This window comes from Lytechinus pictus, chromosome 7, assembly GCF_037042905.1.
Source record: "Lytechinus pictus isolate F3 Inbred chromosome 7, Lp3.0, whole genome shotgun sequence".
Classification (NCBI taxonomy): domain Eukaryota; kingdom Metazoa; phylum Echinodermata; class Echinoidea; order Temnopleuroida; family Toxopneustidae; genus Lytechinus; species Lytechinus pictus.
Window position 1 is genome coordinate 46,350,129 of NC_087251.1, and position 23,810 is coordinate 46,373,938.

The window sequence follows — 23,810 nt, forward strand, 5'->3', positions numbered from 1 at the left end:
GATGATGGAAGTGGTGGTGATGATGATAATGATGATGATGGAAATGGTGGTGATGATGATAATGATGATGATTGAAGTGGTGGTGATGATGATGATGGAAATGATGATAATGATGATGATGGAAGTGGTGGTGATGATGATGATGATGATGGAAGTGGTGGTGATGATGATGACGATGATGGAAGTGGTGGTGATGATGATGATGGAAGTGGTGGTGATGATGATGATGATGATGGAAGTGGTGGTGATGATAATGATGATGGAAGTGGTGGTGATGATGATGATGATGATGGAAATGGTGGTGATGATGATAATGGAAGTGGTGATCGATGATGATGAATTGATGATGATGATGATGGAAGTGGTGATGATGATGTTTATGATGATAGCAATAATCGTGATGATGATTTTGATGTAAATATACCAGTGAATAGTGATGTGATGGAATGATGATGATAATGGTGGTGATGATGACAGTGCATGGTGGCACCTTGCCGAAATGAAGTTCTAATTCACAGCATGCACTGGTGTATGAGAAGAAAAAAAGGAAAGGAAAGATTAAAATATACTATTTTCTAAAATTTATGTTGAAATCTATTTTAAAACATATTTGTATTGATTAGGTCAAAATTTATCTACTCCCTTGTATCTGTTCAGAACTTCTGCTCTATTCATTTGAAGGTTTTGCAAGTGTGTATGAATTCATAAACAAAAGAGAGAGACTGAGAGAGAAACATGGAGTAATTTTGATTGAGCAAATAAGTCTGCCCAGGAGCCACTTTTGGAAAAGTAGTACTATTTTGAACATATATGTTCAGGAGTATTTTTCTGCTTTTAAAAATACACGCTACAAGGAAGTTATCATTGAGCAAATTAAAGATCTCTTACACGATGAGAACAGACAGACTCAACCCTAATGGGTGACATTCGAGTTTTTCAAAATGTCTGTATAGGGCATACTCTCGCGTTTCTCAATCCCTTGTTTGATATCAAAATGATATTTATAATTTTTTTTAAATAGAGGAAAGTCACATGAAGCGGACAATATTTTTTTTCATTCAAAAGAAAAGGGACTTAAAATGAGTTCAGATTTTATAAGAGACCGTCATTGTAGCTTTGGAAATTTAAGAGTCTTTTATCTAGACAATGTAAATATAGCAAAGCTTTGATGGGTTAGTTAGGAGGGTATAATAGCCCTAAATTGGTTCAGGATTTTTCCTGATTGCGATCGCGCAATCAGAAAAAAATCCTTTGCCAATGGTCGACCATTATTGCATAAAATTTAATAGCAAGCTATTATAAACGCCATATCCACCTTTCGAATTCCCGTTCTTTATTTCTTAAATCCTTGGCAGCCCGGTCGTGTTATATACAGGGGCGTAGACAACGGGGGGGATGAGGGGGATGCATCCCCCCCAACTCACAAGGTGGGGGGGATGGCATGTACAATCATCCCCCCCAGGTTTTGGGGAATGATATTTGGTTACTTAATAAGTCATAATGATGATAATTATAGTAATAATAATAATGATAACAATTATAATAATAATAATAATAATAATTATGATGATGATAATAATAATCCTCATCATTATTGTAATTGTGTTTATTGTTATTAGCCGCATTCACACGGTGAAAGCCAATTCAGACGGTAAAAAAAAGAAAATCTTACAAGTATTTTGTGGTTATCTTGTGGTTTGGAAACCACAAGAGCAATCTCGCAGTATTGTTACTCCATGGATCATAGTGATACTGTTTATGTTTTTTGTATCTGTATGTTAATGAGCCGCCAGCCAATATCCATCTATGGATACTATGCCTGTTTCTTTGAGGTAAAAAAAAGCATAGTATGTACGTATTCATTATGCTTTATAATGAACAGACATATTGTTATTTGTTTGTTGTTTATGTGTTCTATTCACAAATGGCCACAGAGGCTGTTTTCATTCATAACCACATACCCATATCAAGACAACAAAGACTATACCTGCGTGTACACAGTTGACATTGGTTTTTTTTTCTGAAGAGGTGTAACAGAAAAATTCACAGAGATAAATAAATACGTAGTGTGGTTCAATATGCAATACTATGTGTCAGTCCATTCTGTATTCGTATGCCACGTTGTGTAGATCTTGTCGATGTATGTCTGTCCATTCAAGGCGTAGTATGTGTGTGGTGCGCGCACCCGTGTGTGTGTGTGTGCGTGCGCGCTTGTGTGTGTTATTTTACCTCATTAAGTATGCATCAGATTGCACGATTTCAAGTTCAAAATTGCAAAAGCTCCCTACCGTGGGAGGGGGGACACCCCCCTCCCACACCCTCCCCCCGCTCGGTCGCTTCGCTTCCTCGCTCGGGCGCTTCGCGCCCTCACTAGCGTTGGCAGCCCAATCATCCCCCCCAGGTGTACGAACCTGTCTACGCCACTGGTTATATATATATATATTTGTTTCATGTCCATTTTCTGATTTTCCAATTTAGCTTTTGGCTCTATATACCTTCATTTCCCGTTTCTTGTTGCCTCTTTTCCCCATTTTCCCCGTGCCATTGAGTCATATATACCCTCTCTTGCCATATATGCAATCATAGTATTTTAAGGATATTTTGTACTTCCTCACATTTTCTTCTTTCCTTCGATCCTTTTCCAGATTTCCTTCAGTTCAATTTCCCTATCATTCCCAGGACCAAAATCCAATTGAAACCAGTTGGATTTCCAACTGGTTTCAATTGGTTTCAATTGGTTTCAACTGGTTTCAATTGGTTTTAACTGGAATTTAACAATTTCCAGTTGAAACCAATTGAAACCAGTTGGGCAACTGGAAATCCTAACTGGAACCAGTTGGGTAACTGGAAATGACTTCCAATTGGGAATGATTTCTAACTGGAACCAGTTGAGTAACTGGAAATCCCAACTGGAACCAGTTGGGCAACTGGAAATCCTAACTGGAACCAGTTGGGTAACTGGAAATGACTTCCAATTGGAAATGATTTCTTACTGGAACCAGTTGAGTAACTGGAAATCCCAACTGGAACCAGTTGGGCAACTGGAAATCCTAACTGGAACCAGTTGGGTAACTGGAAATGACTTCCAATTGGAAATGATTTCTAACTGGAACCAGTTGGGCAACTGGAAATCCTAACTGGAACCAGTTGGGTAACTGGAAATGACTTCCAACTGGAAATGATTTCTTACTGGAACCAGTTGAGTAACTGGAAATCCCAACTGGAACCAGTTGGGCAACTGGAAATCCTAACTGGAACCAGTTGGGTAACTGGAAATGACTTCCAATTGGAAATGATTTCTAACTGGAACCAGTTGGGCAACTGGAAATCCTAACTGGAACCAGTTGGGTAACTGGAAATGACTTCGAATTTGTCTAAATTTTTTTCTTTAATTTCCTATTTCACTTTTTCTCTTTCCGAGTTTCCCTTCCCCTTGATCCCTTTTCTCTTTTTCCTGTTTTTTCATTTATTTTCCCGGTGAATTAAATCCACCAGGGGGGTAGTTTATATTGCCCCCCCCCCCCATGTCTGTTAATTACACCGCCTATATTCGTATATTTTTGAGGTGCATATTTCTCAATATCATCAAAATGCACTGTTTTAGGGACAAAAAATTATTTGTCTAGCTCCTTAATTAGTCCTATTTTTACTGTTCTAGTTGGGAGGTCCTGAGAATAGCTGACTCGATATCCTGATCTATATTACTGTATAGGCGCATTTACTGCCCCCCCCCCAAAAAAAAAAAAAAAAATCCTGCTCATGGGTAGTCTGCAGGTACAGACCTTTGGTTTTCACAAGTGCATAATCCAAAGTAGATCTAGGGACTAGATACACGCACTCATGCACTGTGGCTGCTTCTACTAAATTTGACATAAACACAAGGTTTGGAATATTGTGTCCACGCACCAACTGAGACATATTTGTTAGTGTCAAATTTTAGTGCTTGCAGACTAGCCGATGGGCCAGATGCTTCGAGAACGCGAGATATCACCCACGCGCTGCAACAGATTCGTCATGCATTGTGTGAAAACACAACAGGATTTTTTTACGATTCGCGTGCACCGAATCCATGGACCGAAACCATACAGATTAACGTAACAACTGGATATTGAGTCTAATCTTAAAAAATGTTGTACCGTATGGCCCATTGCGAAGGTACAGGACCTATGGACATGATTTCAGTGGAGAAGACCTCACTTTGTAGCTGAATAAAATCGTTAAATATCCGTAGCAACCTGGTGTATTTTACTTACAGATTATCATTTCTGGATACCTAAATTAATTAACATGCCATCTGGTAAGGCACCAACTCATGGGCCGAGTCAATCGGCTTATGTTGATCGTGAAAAACCGGCTGAGATTAGACGAAGTAACATCACTGCTGCGAAAGGTAACTAACGCTCCTCTACTCTCTACTCTAGCTCCTTGATCCCGATCCTTGCTAGCCAGGGTAGCCAGCTGGCTTCTAAGTTCTAGAGAGTTAAACTCATTTACTAACGTATGCCTGCTCTCAACGAAGCCAGGAACTCCTGGCGCTAATGCAGTTTCGCACCGGCCGATTACCAGCATACCTCATCACCAAGGCAATACTTCTACTTGTTCGTGAAGTTGTTCCCAAATCACAAATGTCATCATGACAAGTCTCTCACTTCTCAGTCACATTTCGACTGTCAATATACCTACCCACCAGTGGCACTGGCAGTAGAGGCGTTGGTCAGAAAACTGGGATCATCCCAGTTTACAGCCAGTACAGGGACTGTCTCAGTTTTCAAAGATTTCTCCACACAAGAAATGATACTAGAAAGTTCATTCACCTGTCAAGTGCCGACACCAATCAAGTGCGCTAGTCAATGACTTGTAAACTAAATATCACTTATCAGGTTTCATAACAAGATTATTGGTTGAAGACGGCAAGTCATGAAATATAGACGGTGAACTGGGGGAAATTGAGGTCACTGAATCTATTTTTAGCACTCTCAATTTCCGTAATTACTGTCTTTGTCCCGCAGGGAAAGTGAAAAAAAAACGTCCCCTTAAAAAAAAAAATTGCCTTAAACAAGGACAGTCTCAATTTATCAAGACATGATTTGTCTTGGTTTATGAGGATATCCTTGTTTTCTGGGACAATCTCAATTTCTGCATTCTGGACCAGCGCCTCTACTGCCCACCTCTTTTTCAAATATCGGGAACGGCTGTATTTCAGCTTTGATCTCGATGTCGTTGTTCGAATCCTCAGTCATCACTTCGCGGATCGCTTGGATTCGCCGGGCCGTGCGCCTTTATGTTGATATGCGACCAAAATATTCGCCTGCAGCATGCTGGCAGTTCGCCACATGTTCGCATGATTTGGTTGCTAACTTCAGTCCATATCGACATTACGGCGAATCCAAGCGATCCGTGAAGTGATGTCTGAGGATTCGAACAACGAGATCAAAGCTGAAATACAGCCGTTCCCGATCGCGATATTTGGAAAAGAGGTGGGTATATTGACCTCGAAATGTGACAGAGAGACTTGTCATGGCATTTGGGAACAGTACTATTGGTGATGAGGTATGCTGGTAATCGGACTGCGTGCGAAAGTATCGATAGTGATAACGATATCCGGTCACATTGTCTACGCGGGAAATGGTCTTGGTTTGTGATCGGATCGCTCCAGTATCAATCGAAAATTATCGAGACTCTGCAATTTCATGCATATTCACGCGACGCTCCGAAACCCGGAAATCAATTGACTCTGTACATGTTGCGATAGACTCTAAAAACTCCAGCGAACATGATGATGCCATATCGACGCTAATTCATAAGATTTTGACCCGTGGAATCGCCCATGTAACTCCTGACAAGTGATAAGCAATGCTCGCGCCAAATTTCTACAAATTGTATATTTGTGTAATCTTTTTTTTTTCTGTTGCTCATTCTTTTTTCGATTTTGTTTATTTGATTTCAGCTGTTGCAGATGCTGTCCGTACAAGTTTGGGCCCAAGGGGCATGGATAAGATGGTCAGTATAACATGTATTTAACTAGATTCTACTCTTGGTTTTTTTTTCCTTTTATGCCTCCATCAAATTTATGTGTGTGCTTGATGTATTATGGGTGTCCGTCTTACTTTTTTCGTTCTCACAACAATTCAGTAATCATATGGTGGATCAACTTTAAACTTTACTTAAGTACAGGTATGCATCACAAAGGAATATTTGCTGGATTGAGGACAATCCGATTATATTTTACGGTCACAAAGCCAAAGGCTTATAGTTAGCTTACTTAAATATGGAAAATAGTAGACATTTATGTATACATGTAACCCTTAGTCATGCTTGAAGTGGAAAAACACAATATTATATTCAGAGTGTATGTATTGTATATTCAGAAATTCAGAAGGGGGAGGGAAACTGATCATCTAATTAGTAATAGTTTGAATTTTTAATCTGAATATGGACCTGTGTGAATTGTTTTCACCAGTATATAATAGTCACTTTTGATGATATTTCTGTCCGTCTGTTGCAGATTCAAGATGCCAGGGGAGACGTAACAATTACCAATGATGGTGCCACCATCTTGAAGCAGATGCAAGTCCTTCATCCAGCAGCCAAAATGGTTTGTATCAAAGTAGTTTGGGGTGGCATTCTGAAAAACGTTATTATCTCCGTTCTTGTCGTTTGACTCAACTCATAGAGAGAGGAAGACGTTAAATCATTGCAAATCGGTGTTCTGAAAATCTTAACACGTTTTTTTTATCTCTGTAAGGACTGCCCCTATTAGTATTGCAAGCGCAAGTTATAGATTTATACACCCAGTACAGCTTTTAAATCAGTAAAAGATAAAGAACGTTTTCAGATTACCAATTTGAGATCGTGACGTAGATGAGAACATATTTCAGATAAGAACTTTTTCAGAATACTGCCTATGATTTCTTGCTTTTAATAGTTGTAGGAGTGATGATAATGTTGATGTTTTTTTTATAATTATAAGCCAGTTCATATAGTGTTGTGTAAACTGGAATTGACAAATATTTTAATTGAAAACTTTCAAAAATCCATTTGCTGCTCTGCTAACAACCCTATGTTTCATTTCTTGTTTGTTTTCCTGGTTAGCTGGTAGAGCTTTCAAAGGCTCAAGATGTAGAGGCTGGTGATGGAACAACGTCTGTTGTGGTAATTGCTGGGAGCCTTTTGGAGGCAACTGCAAGGTTATTGGACAAAGGTAAATAGAGCAACAACAAACAGAACATGTTGTATTACAAAAAAAGTGGCCATCCTATTCCATTACAGGATGCACATTGCACTTTTTATTTTAGTAGGTAAACAGGAAGATACATGTTGCCCTACTGTCCGCAATGAATTGTTAGTAAATGGAATAATTTATTATTTTAGAGGTTTTAAAGAATATTTTTCAATGGTCATATCCCACTAGGATAACAGATTTTATAAAGGTTTTGTTGGGTTTATCATGATCACCTTTACCTTGAAAAAATGCAGGTCGTTTGGATTCATCTCGCCACCTCAATGGATGTACTTGTTTTTTACGGATAATAATGATATCATTAGGCGCTTTATTTTTCACCTGTAGTCCTGCTACTTGGAAGCCTAACTTGGTTTACATGATGTTTTTATTTCACACCGAGTCAAGTTTTCAATCTGTCAACTTTACCTGCCAACTTTTCATATTATTAACAAGAAATATTCCTAATTTGAAGAAAAGAAAAGAATCTCATATTCCCTTTTTGTACAAGTATGTCTGACATCATTGAAATTCAGGACTGTTTCTTAAAAGATTGTTTCTACTTGTATATCTTTGTTTTCAGGGTTGGTAGGTATGTTACAAAAACACACTCAAATTCTATCATATTATTTGTTTTCCATGCTTGCCAGGTATTCATCCAACCATTATATCCGAGTCCTTCCAAAGTGCAGCAGACAAAGCCTGCGAGATCCTGGCTGATATGTCTGTCCCTGTGAACCTCAACGAGAGAGAGGCTCTTCTTCAAAGCGCCACTACATCACTCAACTCTAAGGTATGTCTGTCCTGTTCCTCTAAGTTTCCAGGGAGTTCCTGGTGAGTGTTTCATAAACATGTTCGGCTGTTTATAAATTAATAACTACTTTACGAAGAGCTTTATGATTAACTGATATGCATTCTTGGGAGCCATTTAATATCTCGGGTATATCATTAACTTCAAGAAAGGGTCACTAGTCAGCTTTATGAAGCTTTATGAAAAAAAAACCCTGATGGCATATTAAACCCCTTGACATGTGCCAACCATGCAAAGTCTCTTGGAATAACAGATCTAAGGGGTCCTAAGGATTCAGGACAATTTAGGGGGAGTATTTCCTTAAATGTTAGACCGACACAGTGTTAGCAACACTATAGCAAGTTTTAGCAACACTATAGCAAGTTTTAATTACAAATGGAATTTGCAGTCTGTATAATTTGTTAAATGCCAGTGAACTCTTTCTGATATTGGAAATTACTAGTGCTGTTATCAGTAAGAAATTCTCTGTCGATATATTGGTAAAAACACTTACTGACATCGACAACTATCGACAAAAGAACATTTTATTAATAGGCTGGTTTGAGGTAAAATTGAATGTGCCACGGCAGTTTAGACAAGGCCGCATCCTGTCCACGTCAGTGCAGTAGCTTTAGGCTAGGCTTGGGCGAGGCCGACAGCATAACCGGCGACGCAGATTGTGCACTGTCAGTGTCAGTCCAACTTGTTAAATACTTTCTGAAGTTATGAACATGAAGAAATGAATAACACCCATACGAACTAAACAGAAAGAAATTTACCTGTGAGGCTGTAACAGTTTCAAATCTTTCGATGTCTAAACTGATTTTTTAAACTGTTATTGTCTAGATCTATTACTTTATTAGAGTCAGACTCGTGACTTTGCAAGCGTGCATGCCACAGTGGGCCAGCGGCGGTGTTTTATGAACAAAATAATACAGACTGCTACTGCGAAAAGTGTGAATGTGAAGGAACTTTACTGTTCTACATAATAGCAGGTATTGTCTACAATGAGAGAAAGGTTATTGATATATCGCTAATTGGCAAAAACATGCGTTTATTGACGGGACTAGCGATAAAGAGTTTATCCATAACAGCACTAGAAAATACAGTTTTCGGAACACACCCTTGGGTTTCTTTCATTTCCTTTTTGTTTTTCCCATTGCCATGATGACGTAGCTTTACTTAGGACACCTATGAGTCTAACAGTGATTTTAGACAGAGCTATATCTGAGCAAAATTATTTTTTTACATTCTGACACCACATAGCAAAGATTGAAAACAACTTAGGTTTTTTTCTGCATTTAAATTGCAAAATATACAGAAAAGGATCAACCTGAAATAAATAGAGTGTGTCGACTTATTCTTTTTTTTTTTAATTCCAGGTTGTATCCCAGTTCTCAAATCTCCTTGCTCCTATTGCAGTTGATGCAATCTTACAAGTCATAGACCCATCAACAGCCACCAATGTTGACCTAACTGACATCAAATGTATCCAGAAATTAGGGTAAGTACTTTCTGTTTGGGGGGAGGGGGAAGGGGGCAACAGTTACAAACATTTGGTAATGGTTTTGTTGTCAGTAATACATTAACCATTGGTGTGGAAGTTTGTTTGTTTAAGGGTGAGGTGGGTGGGAGAGGGGTATTGCATTTTTTTTTCTAAACACAAACTTAAATAAAATGCTCAATGTTATTACAAATTCAATGGGTTATGCAATTTCAAAATAGCCCAAGCTATATAGGGTGAAACAAAATAGTTGATATCAAAGCTAAGTTGCCTCCCAGTTGTGGCTTCATCACGCCTAACTACTTGTCTCTATTCCATTTCTACATTTTATACACTCCATAGGGGTACCATTGAAGATACTGAATTAGTGAGAGGACTTGTTTTCAGTCAAAAGGCAGCAGGCTCTTCTGGCCCACACAAAGTAGAAAAGGCCAAAATTGGTCTTATCCAGTTCTGCCTTTCAGCTCCCAAGACAGATGTAAGTTTAGTGTCTTGTTTTCTTTTCATTTCATTGGTTTTCCATTAGATTAAAATGTATACAAAGAAATTTACAAAAACAGATAGACAGACAGGTAATAGTGTTGGACCAATAAAAACCTCATCAGGACTTTGCAGATGGCCCATATTAACATGAAAATAATACAAAATACATACTTCATTTTCAATGGGCTTTTTCTTTTCATTTTATAATTTAAGATACTTCATATGCAACTAATTACAGTCCAACTTGTCTATAAAGTCCATCTAAGAGATACACTGGATACATATGACCTTTGTAGACAGTTTCTATAACACATTCTTTTCGAACGGAGACAATTTTGATGGCCACTAAAGAGAGTTTTGACTATAGGTGGTAAGTAATAAAGTTAGCCAAGCTGTGCAAAATTGACAAAATTTGCCATTTTGTAGCAATTTTATATCCCTATTGAGGATCTAAATGGACAAACTTCACTGTTTTTGTGCCGATTTAGAGAAGGGCTACAATTTGCTATTAACTAAGCTTTTTCGGTATTGATATTTTCAATACCGGTATTACTAATTGCTTCAATACCGGTATACCGACTAATACCGGTGTAAATTCCCAATTTATTGTGCAAACAGTGTCCAATGTTTGTTTAGCCCTGATATGGCCTCGGATAAAGAGTGGATGCTTGCGGTCAGCTGAGGAATGCTCAGCCTGGTCCGTTCTCATTGACAGAAACTTTCTCAAACATATTTTCATAGATTGAAAAAATTTAAATATGACGAAGTTGAGACTTGTCTTGAGCCTTGCAAGTCACCACTAACCTTAGATTTTCAAATGGAAATAATCATGATTTGTTTATTAAAGAGAGATTAGAAAATAAGAAATTATCGTATTTCAAGTCCCAACTATTAAAGACCTGAGCAAAAAGTTATACGATCATGCTCTCTCCCGGCCCCACCGAGACGGCGAGAGGGAGTTACCTGTGCACGTGCGCGAAATTATCTCAGCAAGCACGTGGTACAATTAATCATATCTCCATGCTAAAATGAATTAGATGTAGCCAAGTTACCAAATGCTATACCGCACCTACTCACTGCTACTTTGCTAAACGTGTGTACATGCCCCAAGTTCCAAGCACCAAATTCCCTGCTGAAACAGTCAAGGAGATTTGCGTGATTCTCCCTTCACCGATTTGGCCCCACTCATTCACATTCAGATTCGCCCCTTTTTTTACCACTCACATCAACACGTGTTCGTCGAAGGTTCAAAGTTTGTTGACCTCAAATTTTGACGTCTCGTAAAGAACTTTTCTTATGTCTATTGTGTTGAACCCCCCCCCCCCCCCCTCTTAGCTAACTTCAGGCCATGTTTTCTCCCTCTTGTGAATCTCCACATGTTGTCTAAAAAGTAAAAACCTCCCCCTTGACTTCTTATTCCGCGGCCGCCTCTTTCTCACTCTTTTTTCTTGATTGTGTTTTTCTTTATCTCCCCAGCCCCTTAATTCCTCACTCTCTCTTTCCCATTGGCCCATCCTGTCCCCGTCACCACCCCTCTCTTACCACAATCAACATCCTCCTCTTCTCCGAGTCTCGATCTTCCCCCTTTTTTTCTATTTCTCTCTTCTCTCGCCCCCCCCCCCCCAAGTCCTGGTCATCAATTATACTTTTTCATTTTAATAATGTCAATTCTATCTTTCACACATGCCAAAATTGAGTTGATCATCATCTTATCACGCCCCCAGTCCATCATAAATTTAAATTACAATCAATCCAATAGTTTATTTCATTTTATTCATGACCGCACATGCACAAAAAGGATACAGCACCCATCACAAATCACACAAATATTCCAGCCATTTTCTTCCTTCCATTCACGATCACTTCACAGATCATTTTCAAAATAAACCAAGAGGAATGGCATAACATTTTTTTCCTGTTGTCAAATTTTTTTTTCCTTTTTTTTTTTTTTTTTTTTTTCTTTTTTTTTCTTTTTTTTTTTATTATTTTTTATATTTATGTATGTATTTTTTTTTTGGGGGGGGGGGGGGTGTCAAACGACTTGTGTAGCAGGCTGTATAAAAGTAAACTTGTCATAATTGAAACAAGTTAAGAGCAGTCCGAGAAAAAAACTTGCACTAAGAAAAAAAAAGTGTTAATCCCTGTGGTTTGTCTGTCGATGCCCAGCACCCCCTTTCTCTCCCCCCCCCAAAAAAAAAAAACTCAAGAAATACCATTGAAACAAGTTAAGAGCAGTCCGAGAAAAAAAAAACTTGCATAAAGAAAAACAAGTGTTAATCCCTGTGGTTTGTCAGTCAACGCCCCAAGGTTGATACTCTGTTGAAGACACCACGTGGTCAAAAGGCAGGCTGGGGAGTGTTTCAAAAAGAGTTTTGTCGGTGATTTTGTTTGTTTATAGAGGGATGTTACAAGCTATGACAAACCCTCGCATGTGATTGGCGGAAAGCAAATCTGTTGTTGAATCACTGAAAAAAATCTTCATGAAATGCTCCCCATCTCGATCGGCTTCGTTGGTTTTCTGTAGCTGTGTGCACAAGTGCACGGAGCCGACATGCACCCCATGTAGGCTAGGCTAGGCCTACGTAGCGGTGGGGCCGAGGCCTTATGCAGCGGCTAGCGGAGCTCAGACATTAGTTCAGGGGCGATGTATTCATTTCGAGGTTAGATTATCGGATTCTGATTTCATTAAATACGTTGAGAGAGCCAAACAACTTATTGTTTTGGCTTAATTTTACTGTAAAAATACCCATAGACGACAATACAGAAGAAAATACCGGTATGATATTTTCAACTTTTGGTATGACGGTATTTCGGTATTGAAATTTTAACGGCGGTATCCATACCGGTATGACATTCATACCGAACGGTATTACTAATACCGGTATACCGAAAAAGCTTACTATTTACCCTAAAAGAGCCGGGTTATTTGGACCCATCTCATAGCCGAGGGATGGGGGGGGGGTGGAATCCACCCCCCCCTGAGATCTCGGCCGTCGATCGCACAAGCACCGCAAAAATTTGCACAGTGGTAGTGTGCGATAAAAATCTACAAGTCTGTATGATTAATTTTTCTGAAAAAATAAGATTTTTTTTAAATGAATTAATTATGCTAATTTATGCATGAAATAAAACATTTGCTCTAATTAACTTATTAAAATTGCTAATTTTTTATTCAGACTCTTTGTAGGATTCTGATCAAATGTACATTAAAAAAAATTTGGTATCGCAATTTTTTTCTTATGTATTTTATTACTTTTTAAATTTCTTATGTATTTCTTTGTTCTTTTACTTTTTGTTTTTTATTGTTTTTTTGATGGAAATTGTTGCAGACTTAATTCTGATCATAAACAAGGCATAATTAATTAATTTTAATCAGTAAAAGTAGAAATAATGATACATTTATGAATTTTGGCTTAATACATAATTTGCATTGGATTTGTACATGAATTCACGTTTTTGAGCAATTTTGGGTCTGACATGCACTTACATAATGTTGCGTAATTTCGTAACCGCGTACCTGGGCATCGCAAATTTGGTCTCAAAAGTTGCGCGAGATTTGAAAGTAAAAAGTCAGCGAGCGGCGCGGTCGAAAAATTTCGCGCAGCGGATTAATCGCGAAAAATCTGCCCCCCCCCCCCCCCCTCGGGCCTTTTAGGGTAATGTCTGATTTGTAGAATCCCTTGCCATGATGACGTAGCTTTACTTAGGACACCTATGAGTCCAACAGTGATTTGAAAAGGAGCTATATCTGAGCAAAATTGTAATGAGTTGTTTTTCTCATCAGTCTTCGCATGCAGACCTCTAAAGCTATTGAAAAGCAAATGTCTACAAAACGGGAAGTTGCTCATTGTGTATATGTGGTTGATTATACTGTGGTTTTTCAAAGATTGTTGTGCCTGTTACATTGATGAGTATTGTGTTAATAAAGTTCGAGCTTTGTTTTGTTTTTTGTTCTTTTTTTAGTATAGATATCATAAGAAAAGATATATCCTATAATGTCCTACCTTAGCTTCACTAGTTACCCAGTAACGGCAACATTTCATGAAAAATTTTGTCAGTGATTTTCTCTGACAAAATTATCTGAGCCAATCAGATACAAGGATTTGCAGTAGCTTATAACAAATCTTCACCTTCCTGCGCAAAGGCTGTTAGCGAGTCGCCTTCCCGCACAAAGGCCGTTAGCGTGCACTGCATGTCGCCTTCTCGCAGAGAGGCCGGTAGCGTGAAGTGAACAGTGCGCGCTAACGGCCTATGTGCGGGAATGCGACTGCTAACGGCCTATGGGCGAGAAGGCGACAAAGTAGTCAGTGAAAATCACAAGTACTTGATAACATTTGGTAATTGCTATTTCAGATGGACAACCAGGTGGTGGTCTCAGATTATACCCAGATGGATCGTGTGCTAAGAGAGGAAAGGGCTTACATCCTCAACCTAGTTAAACAGATCAAGAAGGCTGGCTGTAATGTACTCCTTATTCAAAAGTCAATTCTCAGGTAAAAAAAAAACTCTGCTATAATAGTGAAATAAAGGAATGAATGACTTTGTATGAATGAGGATATGGAGGAAAACATATTAACAGATTTATTTGTTTTTGTCAATTTTCAACAATATTTTGTTCTGTGTTTCAAAGCGTATTAATATTCCGTAAGTATGAATGTTTGCTTGTATCTTTACATGAATTAATAAAGAAAAATTGAGTTTTACTGAAAAGCGCATAGAAATGTATTTAAACCGGTTGTGGTAAATATTTTCTTATGATTTCAACTACATGGAGTTGTTTTCATTTTCATATAATTTGTATTTTTTGATAATTTTCTTTGACTATGTTTTTACTGGAATACAATTTAATTATGCCAATGATTGATGTTATTATAAAAATCCATTACATTTTTTTTTTCAAAAACAGCTCTGGAAAATATGATATATATGTAAAATCATAAGCAAATATCAGAAGGTTAATTTGCGATGATGACTTGGCTTTTACTTAGGACACCTATGAGTCCAACGTTGATTTTAAAAAGGCTGTATCTGAGCAAATCAAACAATTTCTTCTTTTTTTGCAAATGGCAGATTGCACATTACTTATCAAATGTTGTTCTTGGACTCGGTCACTATTTTTTTCCTTCTCTATTATAGGGATGGCTTGAGTGATCTAGCCCTTCACTTCCTACAGAAGATGAAGATTATGGTGATAAAGGATGTGGAGAGGGAAGATGTAGAGTTTGTATGCAAGGTGCGATCAGTAGATTGTGTATCAAAAACTTTCATTCTTAATATAAAGATACATATGCACACACACATGCTGCCTTTCGATAGGTGATAACTTTTCAACCATACCAAATTACACATGATGTAAGTTGGGCCCCTTTAAAGTTTAACATGCTATTAAATGTCAGGTCTGATTTCTACGATCCCTTGCCATGATGATGTAGCTTTACTTAGGACACCTATGAGCCCTACAGTGATTTGAAAAAGAGCTATATCTGAGCAAAACTACAGTGATTATTGTCTTGCATCCCTCACCTGTCATCGGATGCTGACTTATGCCAGCATCCTCACACTCTGATATAAAAGGATAATTATAATCATAGTTACATTTGCATAGTGCTTGATACATGTGTTTCTAAGCGAGCTCTCTATATGTTACTATTATTACTCTAGTCATTGGATCCATCGCAGTTTCCACACATAAGAGTGCACCATCTCCACTCTCTGGGAAGCATATTTTAACCAATGCACACATGCAAAATCACATTGATGTTCGCATCCTACCTGGTACCCATTTAAAACCTGGGTGGAGAGTGATAAACATGAATAAGTGATTTCAGTTGGACATTTTGCACCTGGTGGGATTTGAACCCTCAGCCCTTAACATTAAGGTTCAAGTGACTGAACCACTAAACCACAACAAAGCCATGCAACATTGTATTTTTCATTTCCTCTATGATTCCAGGCCATTGGGTGCAAACCCATTGCAAGCATTGACCACTTCACACCTGAATACCTGGCATCAGCTGACCTGGTGGAGGAAGTCGTTACAGGTACCAGCAAGGTTGTCAAGGTAAGTCAAGATCACATTGGTTTACTGCAGAGAATCATGAAGGTCACAGAAGACTCCATTGGCGGATTTAGATGGAGGCGGCAAGGGACGCACACCCCCTTTATGATTTGAGAGCCACCCATTGGAAACTTACTATAGATAAATAAAAGAAAATTGTCATTTTCACGAACTCTACTCCAGTTTGCTCATTGCACCTCCTCTTTCTAAAAAAAAATGCACATTGACACATTTCTTAAAAGATATTTCTGCAGATAGCCATGATTTTAAGCATTTTTAAAACTATTTTTACTTTTTCTCTGTTTTTTCTATTGAATGGTCTTCCAACAACAAAAAGTTCTATCTAATGCTAGGGGTCACATCATCGAAACCGACCCTAGAGAGATGAAAGCTGTTCTCTTATTCCCAATGGCATATAATATCATCGGTCGGTTTGGAGTTTAGAGCACCATCGAAACTGACCCTAGAGAGATGAAAGCTGTTCTCTTATTCCTAATGGCATATAATATCATCGGTCGGTTTGGAGTTTAGAGCACCATCGAAACCGACCCTAGAGAGATGAAAGCTGTTCTCTTATTCCTAATGGCATATAATATCATCGGTCGGTTTGGAGTTTAGAGCACCATCGAAACCGACCCTAGAGAGATGAAAGCTGTTCTCTTATTCCTAATGGCATATAATATCATCATTCGGTTTGGAGTTTAGAGCTAAGACCCTAGGTGTGTCCTAAGAAAGAGTCTCGTAATAGCATACTTCCACCTTAATGTAGGAATGACTTGCCTTCATTCTTATTCCTTATCCTATCTTGTCATTGTTAGATCACCGGTGCAGCTAATCCTGGTAAGACTATGACTGTCCTGGTTAGGGGATCCAACAAGCTTGTCCTAGAAGAGGCAGAACGCTCTATCCATGATGCTCTCTGTGTCATCAGGTGTCTTGTAAAAAAAAGGTATACCACCCTACTATTCCACTCGATTTATATTGCTATAATGATTTCCATTGCCATGTATACATAATGTTTTGTGCAACAGTGTAGTGCTGCTATGCTGTGAGTCTACATTGCAGTTGCTTGTTCTACCCAGTTCCCACAGTCACGATCGAAACCGTTGAACGTGGAGTAATCGTATCAGATTTTAGACAGTTCACAAATTTTTGCGATCTGCTACGAAAGGCCAATCGTGGTGTTCCCAATGGATCGCATGACAGTGCGAACAATGCATTAGTATTTCCATATAATAACCTTTTTGAACATTTTCACCAGCATTTTTCTCAATTCTCACTTCACTTCATGAACTGCTCAAGTCATAATCATTTGAGAGCATTAAAAGTTTTCAAAGCAATAAAAAAAATGACAAATAATTTCAGGAAGGTCTCAAATATCGAGAATCGCTCATACATTATTTGTATAGATTCATGTAATCCAAGGCATGAGCAAACTTTAAACTCTAATTCATAGTTACAGTACCATTAATTTAATTCATAGTTACAATACCATTAATTTTTGCATATTGAGTATATTCACATTTGATTTCTTGTGATTCATTATCCTAAGTCATGTAAGTTGCTCTCAAACTAGCCAGTTAACTGATGTCACCTTTTCAAAGTTTTACAACGCTAATGTTCTAATAGACAGGTTCAAACAATATTTCGTTTATTCATTTTTTTTTTTTATATACATTTGGCATCATTATAATTTCTTATCTAAGTTCTGCTCAACCTTTTCAGACGGTCTTTCAAATCTTTAGTTAATATGCATCTTCTCATAGATTTTCAATTATTATCTTACATTGCCGCTATTACCTTGAAAATATCATGATATTTTGAATTTATATTGTAAAATTTCTGTAAATTTCTTGATTGTTTTGTTATATTTGTTAAGTTCATTGTTTTTTTTTATTGTAAAACATCTGTCAATTCAGCTTTTAAGCTGCGATCACATGTTTTTAATAAATCTTGAAATCTTTAGGTTATTTTTTTAATGATTTATACAATCCCTTGCCATGATGACGTAGCTTTACTTAGGACACCTATGAGTCCAACAGTGATTTGAAAAAGAGCTATATCTGAGCAAAATGGTAGTGAATATTGTCTTGCTTCCCTCACCTGTCATCAGATGCTGACCTATGCCAGCATTCTCACACTCTAAAAATAAAAGGATAATTATAATCATAGTTACATTTGCATAGTGCTTGATACATGTGTTTCTAAGTGCGCTCTCTATATGTTACTATTATTCCATCATCAGTTATATGATGCAGACCTATGCCAGCATCTTCACACTTCGAAGCCATGCAATATTTTATTTTCACTTTTTGGAGGTCTGTTCTAGACGGTCTAGACCTTAGTCGACCTGACTGGTTGACTCAGTGCCTAACCAAAGCTGCAGGTCACCAGTGGACCAATGAAGTAAAGAAATTCTCTATCTCAAAGATTTTGAAAATGGACCAGTATAAGAACTAAATTTCCAAAAAGTTTCATATGGTACAAGATTACATTCAAACAAGTGGCATTATGGACATGAGATTACATTTCTATTACCAATCAGGACATCTCAAATTTTCTTGCTTGAATTTATTGTGCTGTAGTACCTGTGCCGATAAGATATTGTTGCATTCTAGGTCGACGTACACTGTCACATCCCATATTTCCTCTCACGCCTCATTATTTTCTCTTCAAACAGGGCTCTGATAGCTGGCGGAGGGGCCCCCGAGATCGAGATCTCTCACCGCATGACGGAGTACAGCAACAGCCTGAGTGGCATGGAGGCTTATTGCTTCCGAGCCTTCGCCGAGGCCATGGAGGTCATCCCGTCTACGCTGGCTGAGAATGCCGGGCTGAATCCCATCAGTGTCGTGACCGAGCTGAGGAACAGGCATGCCCAGGGAGAAAAGACTGCTGGTATCAATGTCAGAAAGGTACATATAGGTATCTCACGTACGAGGCGTTGCAAGGAACTTGCGATCAGTTGCAAATCTATTTGGAGTCCCCAAGCCAATCAGGTCTTGCAGATGATGGAGAATTTGCAACTGATACTAATCTACTTCTTGCAACAAGGGGTGCCAACTGTTTAAACCTAATAGTTTGTAGTATGCTGAAGACTGGGCAGTATTTCATGAAACAAATAGTGACTCTTGTTATAAGCTGCTTAAACGCTTACATCTGATTGTTTCAAAGCAAAAATCACTTTTTGTTCAGGAAGTGCTCCCCCTGTGTTATGACAATACAGCTTTATATTTATTGAGACTCCATGAACATAGAACATACAACCTCATCACTCACTATTTCTTTTGTTTTTTATTGTTTGAATGAAACCCAACAAAAACGGCCTAAACAGAAACTTGGCACTACCAAAACCGTTCGCTAGGCCCTCGCTTGGTGAAATATATCAACAAGTTACTGCTGTCTGAAGATCTCATCTTCACAATTACCATACTATTTGCTCCTCAGGTTCTTTTGGTCATCATCAAAACCTCGGTGCTCAACTGAAAAGGAGCATTTGTGCCAGGAGCCAATGTCTTACTAAAATATTTTATTTACTTTTCCTTTGCAAATTGTTCACTTCACAAACCTGTAACGACTCACTAATTAGACATTTGTTAATTTTTTTTGTCTTAGGGTGCCATCACTAATATCCTTGAGGAGAATGTAATCCAGCCTCTGCTTGTATCAACCAGTGCAATCCAGCTGGCTTCAGAGACAGTGAGGAGTATCATGAAGATTGATGACATTGTAAGTATAAAAAGCCTGAACTGAAAAGTCTCCAGTTTTCCTTGTTCTAAAATAGGAATTTCATATTCTTCGGTGACATGTATTGAAACATGATAACACAAATTCTTAGACAAATCTGTTTTAATGCATCTGCTTACCGTGGGAGGTTACTGGAGGCATTATGCGTTTTTGGTCGTCCAGCCATCCATAAACTAAAGAACCATTTGATTGGTCAATTTCAAACTATACATATAGGAGTGACAATGATCTGATCAGTTTTGAGGGTAACAAGATGAGAGGTCATTATGTACCTGACAGTTTAGGGTTGAACTTCAGAAATGGCTATGTATGAATATGGAAGTGACAATGATCCGAGTAGATGTTGGGGTCATGAGATTAAAGGTCACAGAGGTCATTGCATATATTGAAATATCTTGTTCTAACGATAACTGAAGAACCATTTGAAGGATCGACTTCAAACTCAGTTCATATATGCATATAGGGTGGACAATGATCTGAAAATGATTAACCCTTATCTATCAAATTGACCCCCCCCCCCATCGACAAAATTTGTCACTACGCCATGGCGCAATTTTTTTTACTGCACTGCTCGCTGACTTTTTACCTTAAAGCCTTGCGCATCTTTTGAGACCAAATTTGCGACCCCCCGGGTACGCGGTTCCGAAATTATGCAACATTTGTTAAGCGCATGTCAGACCCAAAATTGCTCAAAAACGTGATTCTGTGTACAAAGTCAATGCAAATTTTGTTTTTCAACCTAAAAATTGATTTATTTTACGCTATTTATGATTGCAAAAAGGTCCCCACCAAAGTTCATCGGAAAAAACAAAGGTTTAAAACAAACAAAGAAATCATAACAATTTAAAAAAAACAATAAAATTCATAAGAAATAATTACATTTTGGCAATCCTTTATCGATATTTGTTAGAAATGTAAAAATTGATACTCTCACACCAAAAATTAGCATTCTACTAGTTATGTAAATTGAGTTAAAGGCAAAAACATACACAAAAAGCCAAATTCAGGGCAAATTTAATACGCTTATTCGCATAATTAATTAATTCAAATATATGAAGAAAAAAAAATTTCAAAATTTTACAATATTCTTCCAGTATACATCCAGCTCTACACGCGTGCAAATTTTCTTTGGCGATAGCGCAATCAGCGGTCGAGATCTGAGGGGAGGGGTCAAATTGACCCCCTGTATATTTTCCCGGTCTGAAATGCCCAGTTTATATAGGGTTAAGGTTCATGAGGTAAAAGGTCACAGAGGTCAGTGCATATATTGAAATATTGTGTTCTCGCGATAATGAAGAACCACTGAGGGATCAAATTAGTTCATGCATGCATATTTGAGAGACAAAGATCTTATCAGATTTTGGGGTCAAAGGATGGGCATAAACTTGAAAATATCACATTTTCTTCAAAAGTAAAAAAAAATTAAAAATTGAGAGTTAACTTCAAACTTGTCTGAGTTGATTTTATATTTGCATATGAGTGATGATGATCTGGGGAGCGTTTCATGAAGGGACTTTGTCCGACAAGTTCTGTTTTATCCGACAATTACCATAGTAACAGTACCTCTCAGCAAATCAGAATCAAGGAAAGATGTCAGATCTGACAACTTGTCGGATGAAAATGTTGATGAAACGCTCCCCAGATGATCCACTAAACCATTGCGTCTATGAATGTGGAAGAGCCGTGGTGTAGTGGTTCTTGAAAACAGAGGGTCGTGTGTTCGATTCCCACTGCGAATGGGTACCCGGTAGGATGCGAAAGCCTATGTAGTATTCCTAGCAATTGAGTCTTGGAACTCTTGTTGGAATGCTCCCCAGGGAGTGGAGAAGGTGCATACATTGTATGCGGGCATGCAAGGTTCCGATGACCGGAGTAATAATATGCTGTAAAGCACTTTAGGCCATTATTATTATTATTGATGTGCATAGTCAACTTAGAAGTGTGTAACCCCAAGTCATTGAATTGTCTCTTTCTCTTTCTGTCTTTTCATCAGGTCAATGCTCGATAACCTCTGGCAGTACAGTAGTTTGTGAACCAGTATCTATGTGAATGTTGCTGAGTGGAGTCTTGTTACAGCACTGTTTAAATAAATATATACTTAACACGTTTATGCTCCATGTTTTGAGCAAACTCGGAATCCCTTTCCATCAAATAGATGACTGATCCAGCGGACCATTTCATGAAAAAATAGGGTCTGTGCAGTGACTTCACTGACTTGTTATAAGCTACCGAAATCCTTGCATCTGATTGGCTCAGAGCAAATTTGTTGGTGAAAATCTCTGATTGTTTGTTTCATGAAATGCTCCCCTAGGGTTCATGAACCACGCCATAAACCGAGGAGATTTAGAACAGTAAAATATGTTTTGAAGGAACAAACGAGTGAATCTACTGACATTCCTTTTGTGAAAGCATCATGGTCTTATCATCTGAGAGCAATATAAGCTTGAGTAGAAATCATTTTGATGAAAGAGTTAGGTGTTAGAACAAACATTTCTTGCATGACACAAGAAAAAAGAATGGCAAGATTCAAACAGGCACATTAACTCTGAAAATATTGGTAATTGAATGTGGAATTGCCCATCTCATATGAGTGTCCTACTGGTAGTGGGTCTAAGTGGTCAGCATCATTAAAAATCTTAAATATTGGAAAGTGTTAATTCAAATTTGGAATAATTTGAATAATTATTGAACCTCAAGGAATGTTGGCAGGAGACTGCATTCTTTGCTCCCTTGAAATATTTGAAGAATTTGATGTTCTGCAAATATGAAATTGCGATTATTGCAGACCACTCTTTTCTTTCACCTGTACTACACTTTAAAATGAAAGCTCTATGACAATGTTATTGTGTTCCAGTCACTGAACACCCAAGTGAATGGTTAGTTTTTTGTAAGATTTTTTTCAGGAGGAACACTGGATACAATAGATAAAAGTCAAGTCTGCACAAGTAGACCTTTTAGTTGTTAAAGCAATTTTTCAGACCAGGTTATGCAAAGCATTTACATGTTGTTTATTTCCTCAGAGTCAAATTTCGCCCCAGTCAAACAGATTTCTTTGATGACAAGGGCAGACTCGCCTGTTTATGATAAAAAGGATGCATTAAGTGAGCAAAAAGTTGAAATTCCAAAGAGTTTCTGTTTTAAAATCTCCTAAATGAAACTATCAAACTACCTTGAAATGACAGTCTTAAAGCATTATACACTTTGCTTGACTTGTCAAGTGAAAGCTTCTTAAAATGAGCAAGCTCAGGAGAAATCTCGGAATGCTCATCTCTACTACCCTTTTTAAAGCATTTTGTTGACACAAACTTTCCCAGTACACAAGATCTTGAATGTAAAGGCCACGTATGAGTGGTTGATTGTAAACTATTTCCCTTTTGTAATTTAATATTATATCTTATGCATGATGTGCCGTTTGTTTTGTACTATTATTTTGATATAAATATTCATGTATTGTGAATGCCATAAATAATCTCTATGCGAGAGGTAGAATGCATTGCAGTTCAATAAAAGCTGAAAGTGTCAGCACTGGAAAAATATATCTTGTTTTATCAATGTTATGACCAAAGAACTATAATATTATGTTGTTTTGATCTAGTAATGATTAAAAATAATGTTATTTACTGAGAAAATGTGACTGAGGGTAGGGATGGGGGGTTATTCATGTGGTCTGTTAGTAGTTGGTGTACACATTTGGTCTAACATTAACTTTGTCTAATGATAATTTCATCTAATTAGGAAATGGTTGCAGTTGTAGACATGCTATGGTTAGACCAATGTGGGAAGAGACTAAATGTCAAACTGACGAAGTGGACATACCAACAAGAGTTGGTTCATAATTGGTTGACTGAAAAGAGAGAGAGATGGTGAATAGTATGAAGGGGGTGTGAATTGAATGGCGGCTGAATGGATATGAAATGGCAAATGAAAGAAAAGACTAAAAGGATGTGAATTTGAAGGGGAAATGAAAGAAAAAAAACTAAATGGGTGTGGATTTGAATGGCAAATGAAA

The 23,810-nt window shown here is 37.9% G+C and overlaps 1 protein-coding gene across 2 annotated transcripts; it reads left to right on the forward strand.

Annotated features, from left to right (window-relative positions):
- The first annotated feature begins 3,734 nt into the window (after positions 1–3,734).
- Positions 3,735–23,337, forward strand: LOC129264319 (T-complex protein 1 subunit delta-like). Of its 2 annotated transcripts, none has more exons than XM_054902177.2 (14): positions 3,735–4,390; positions 5,948–6,000; positions 6,506–6,595; positions 7,093–7,201; positions 7,870–8,012; positions 9,392–9,513; positions 9,856–9,991; positions 14,350–14,489; positions 15,133–15,229; positions 15,950–16,057; positions 16,873–17,003; positions 18,735–18,969; positions 19,670–19,783; positions 21,795–23,337. In XM_054902177.2, exons 1-14 carry the CDS (start codon positions 4,288–4,290, stop codon positions 21,807–21,809), a joined length of 1,596 nt encoding a protein of 531 aa, XP_054758152.1. In that variant the 5' UTR covers positions 3,735–4,287; the 3' UTR covers positions 21,810–23,337. The 2 variants fall into 2 exon arrangements, 1 of the variants encoding a protein (XP_054758152.1); XR_010294251.1 differs by having other exon boundaries at positions 4,142–4,390; positions 19,670–20,594; positions 21,444–23,337.
- The last annotated feature ends 473 nt before the right edge of the window (positions 23,338–23,810 follow it).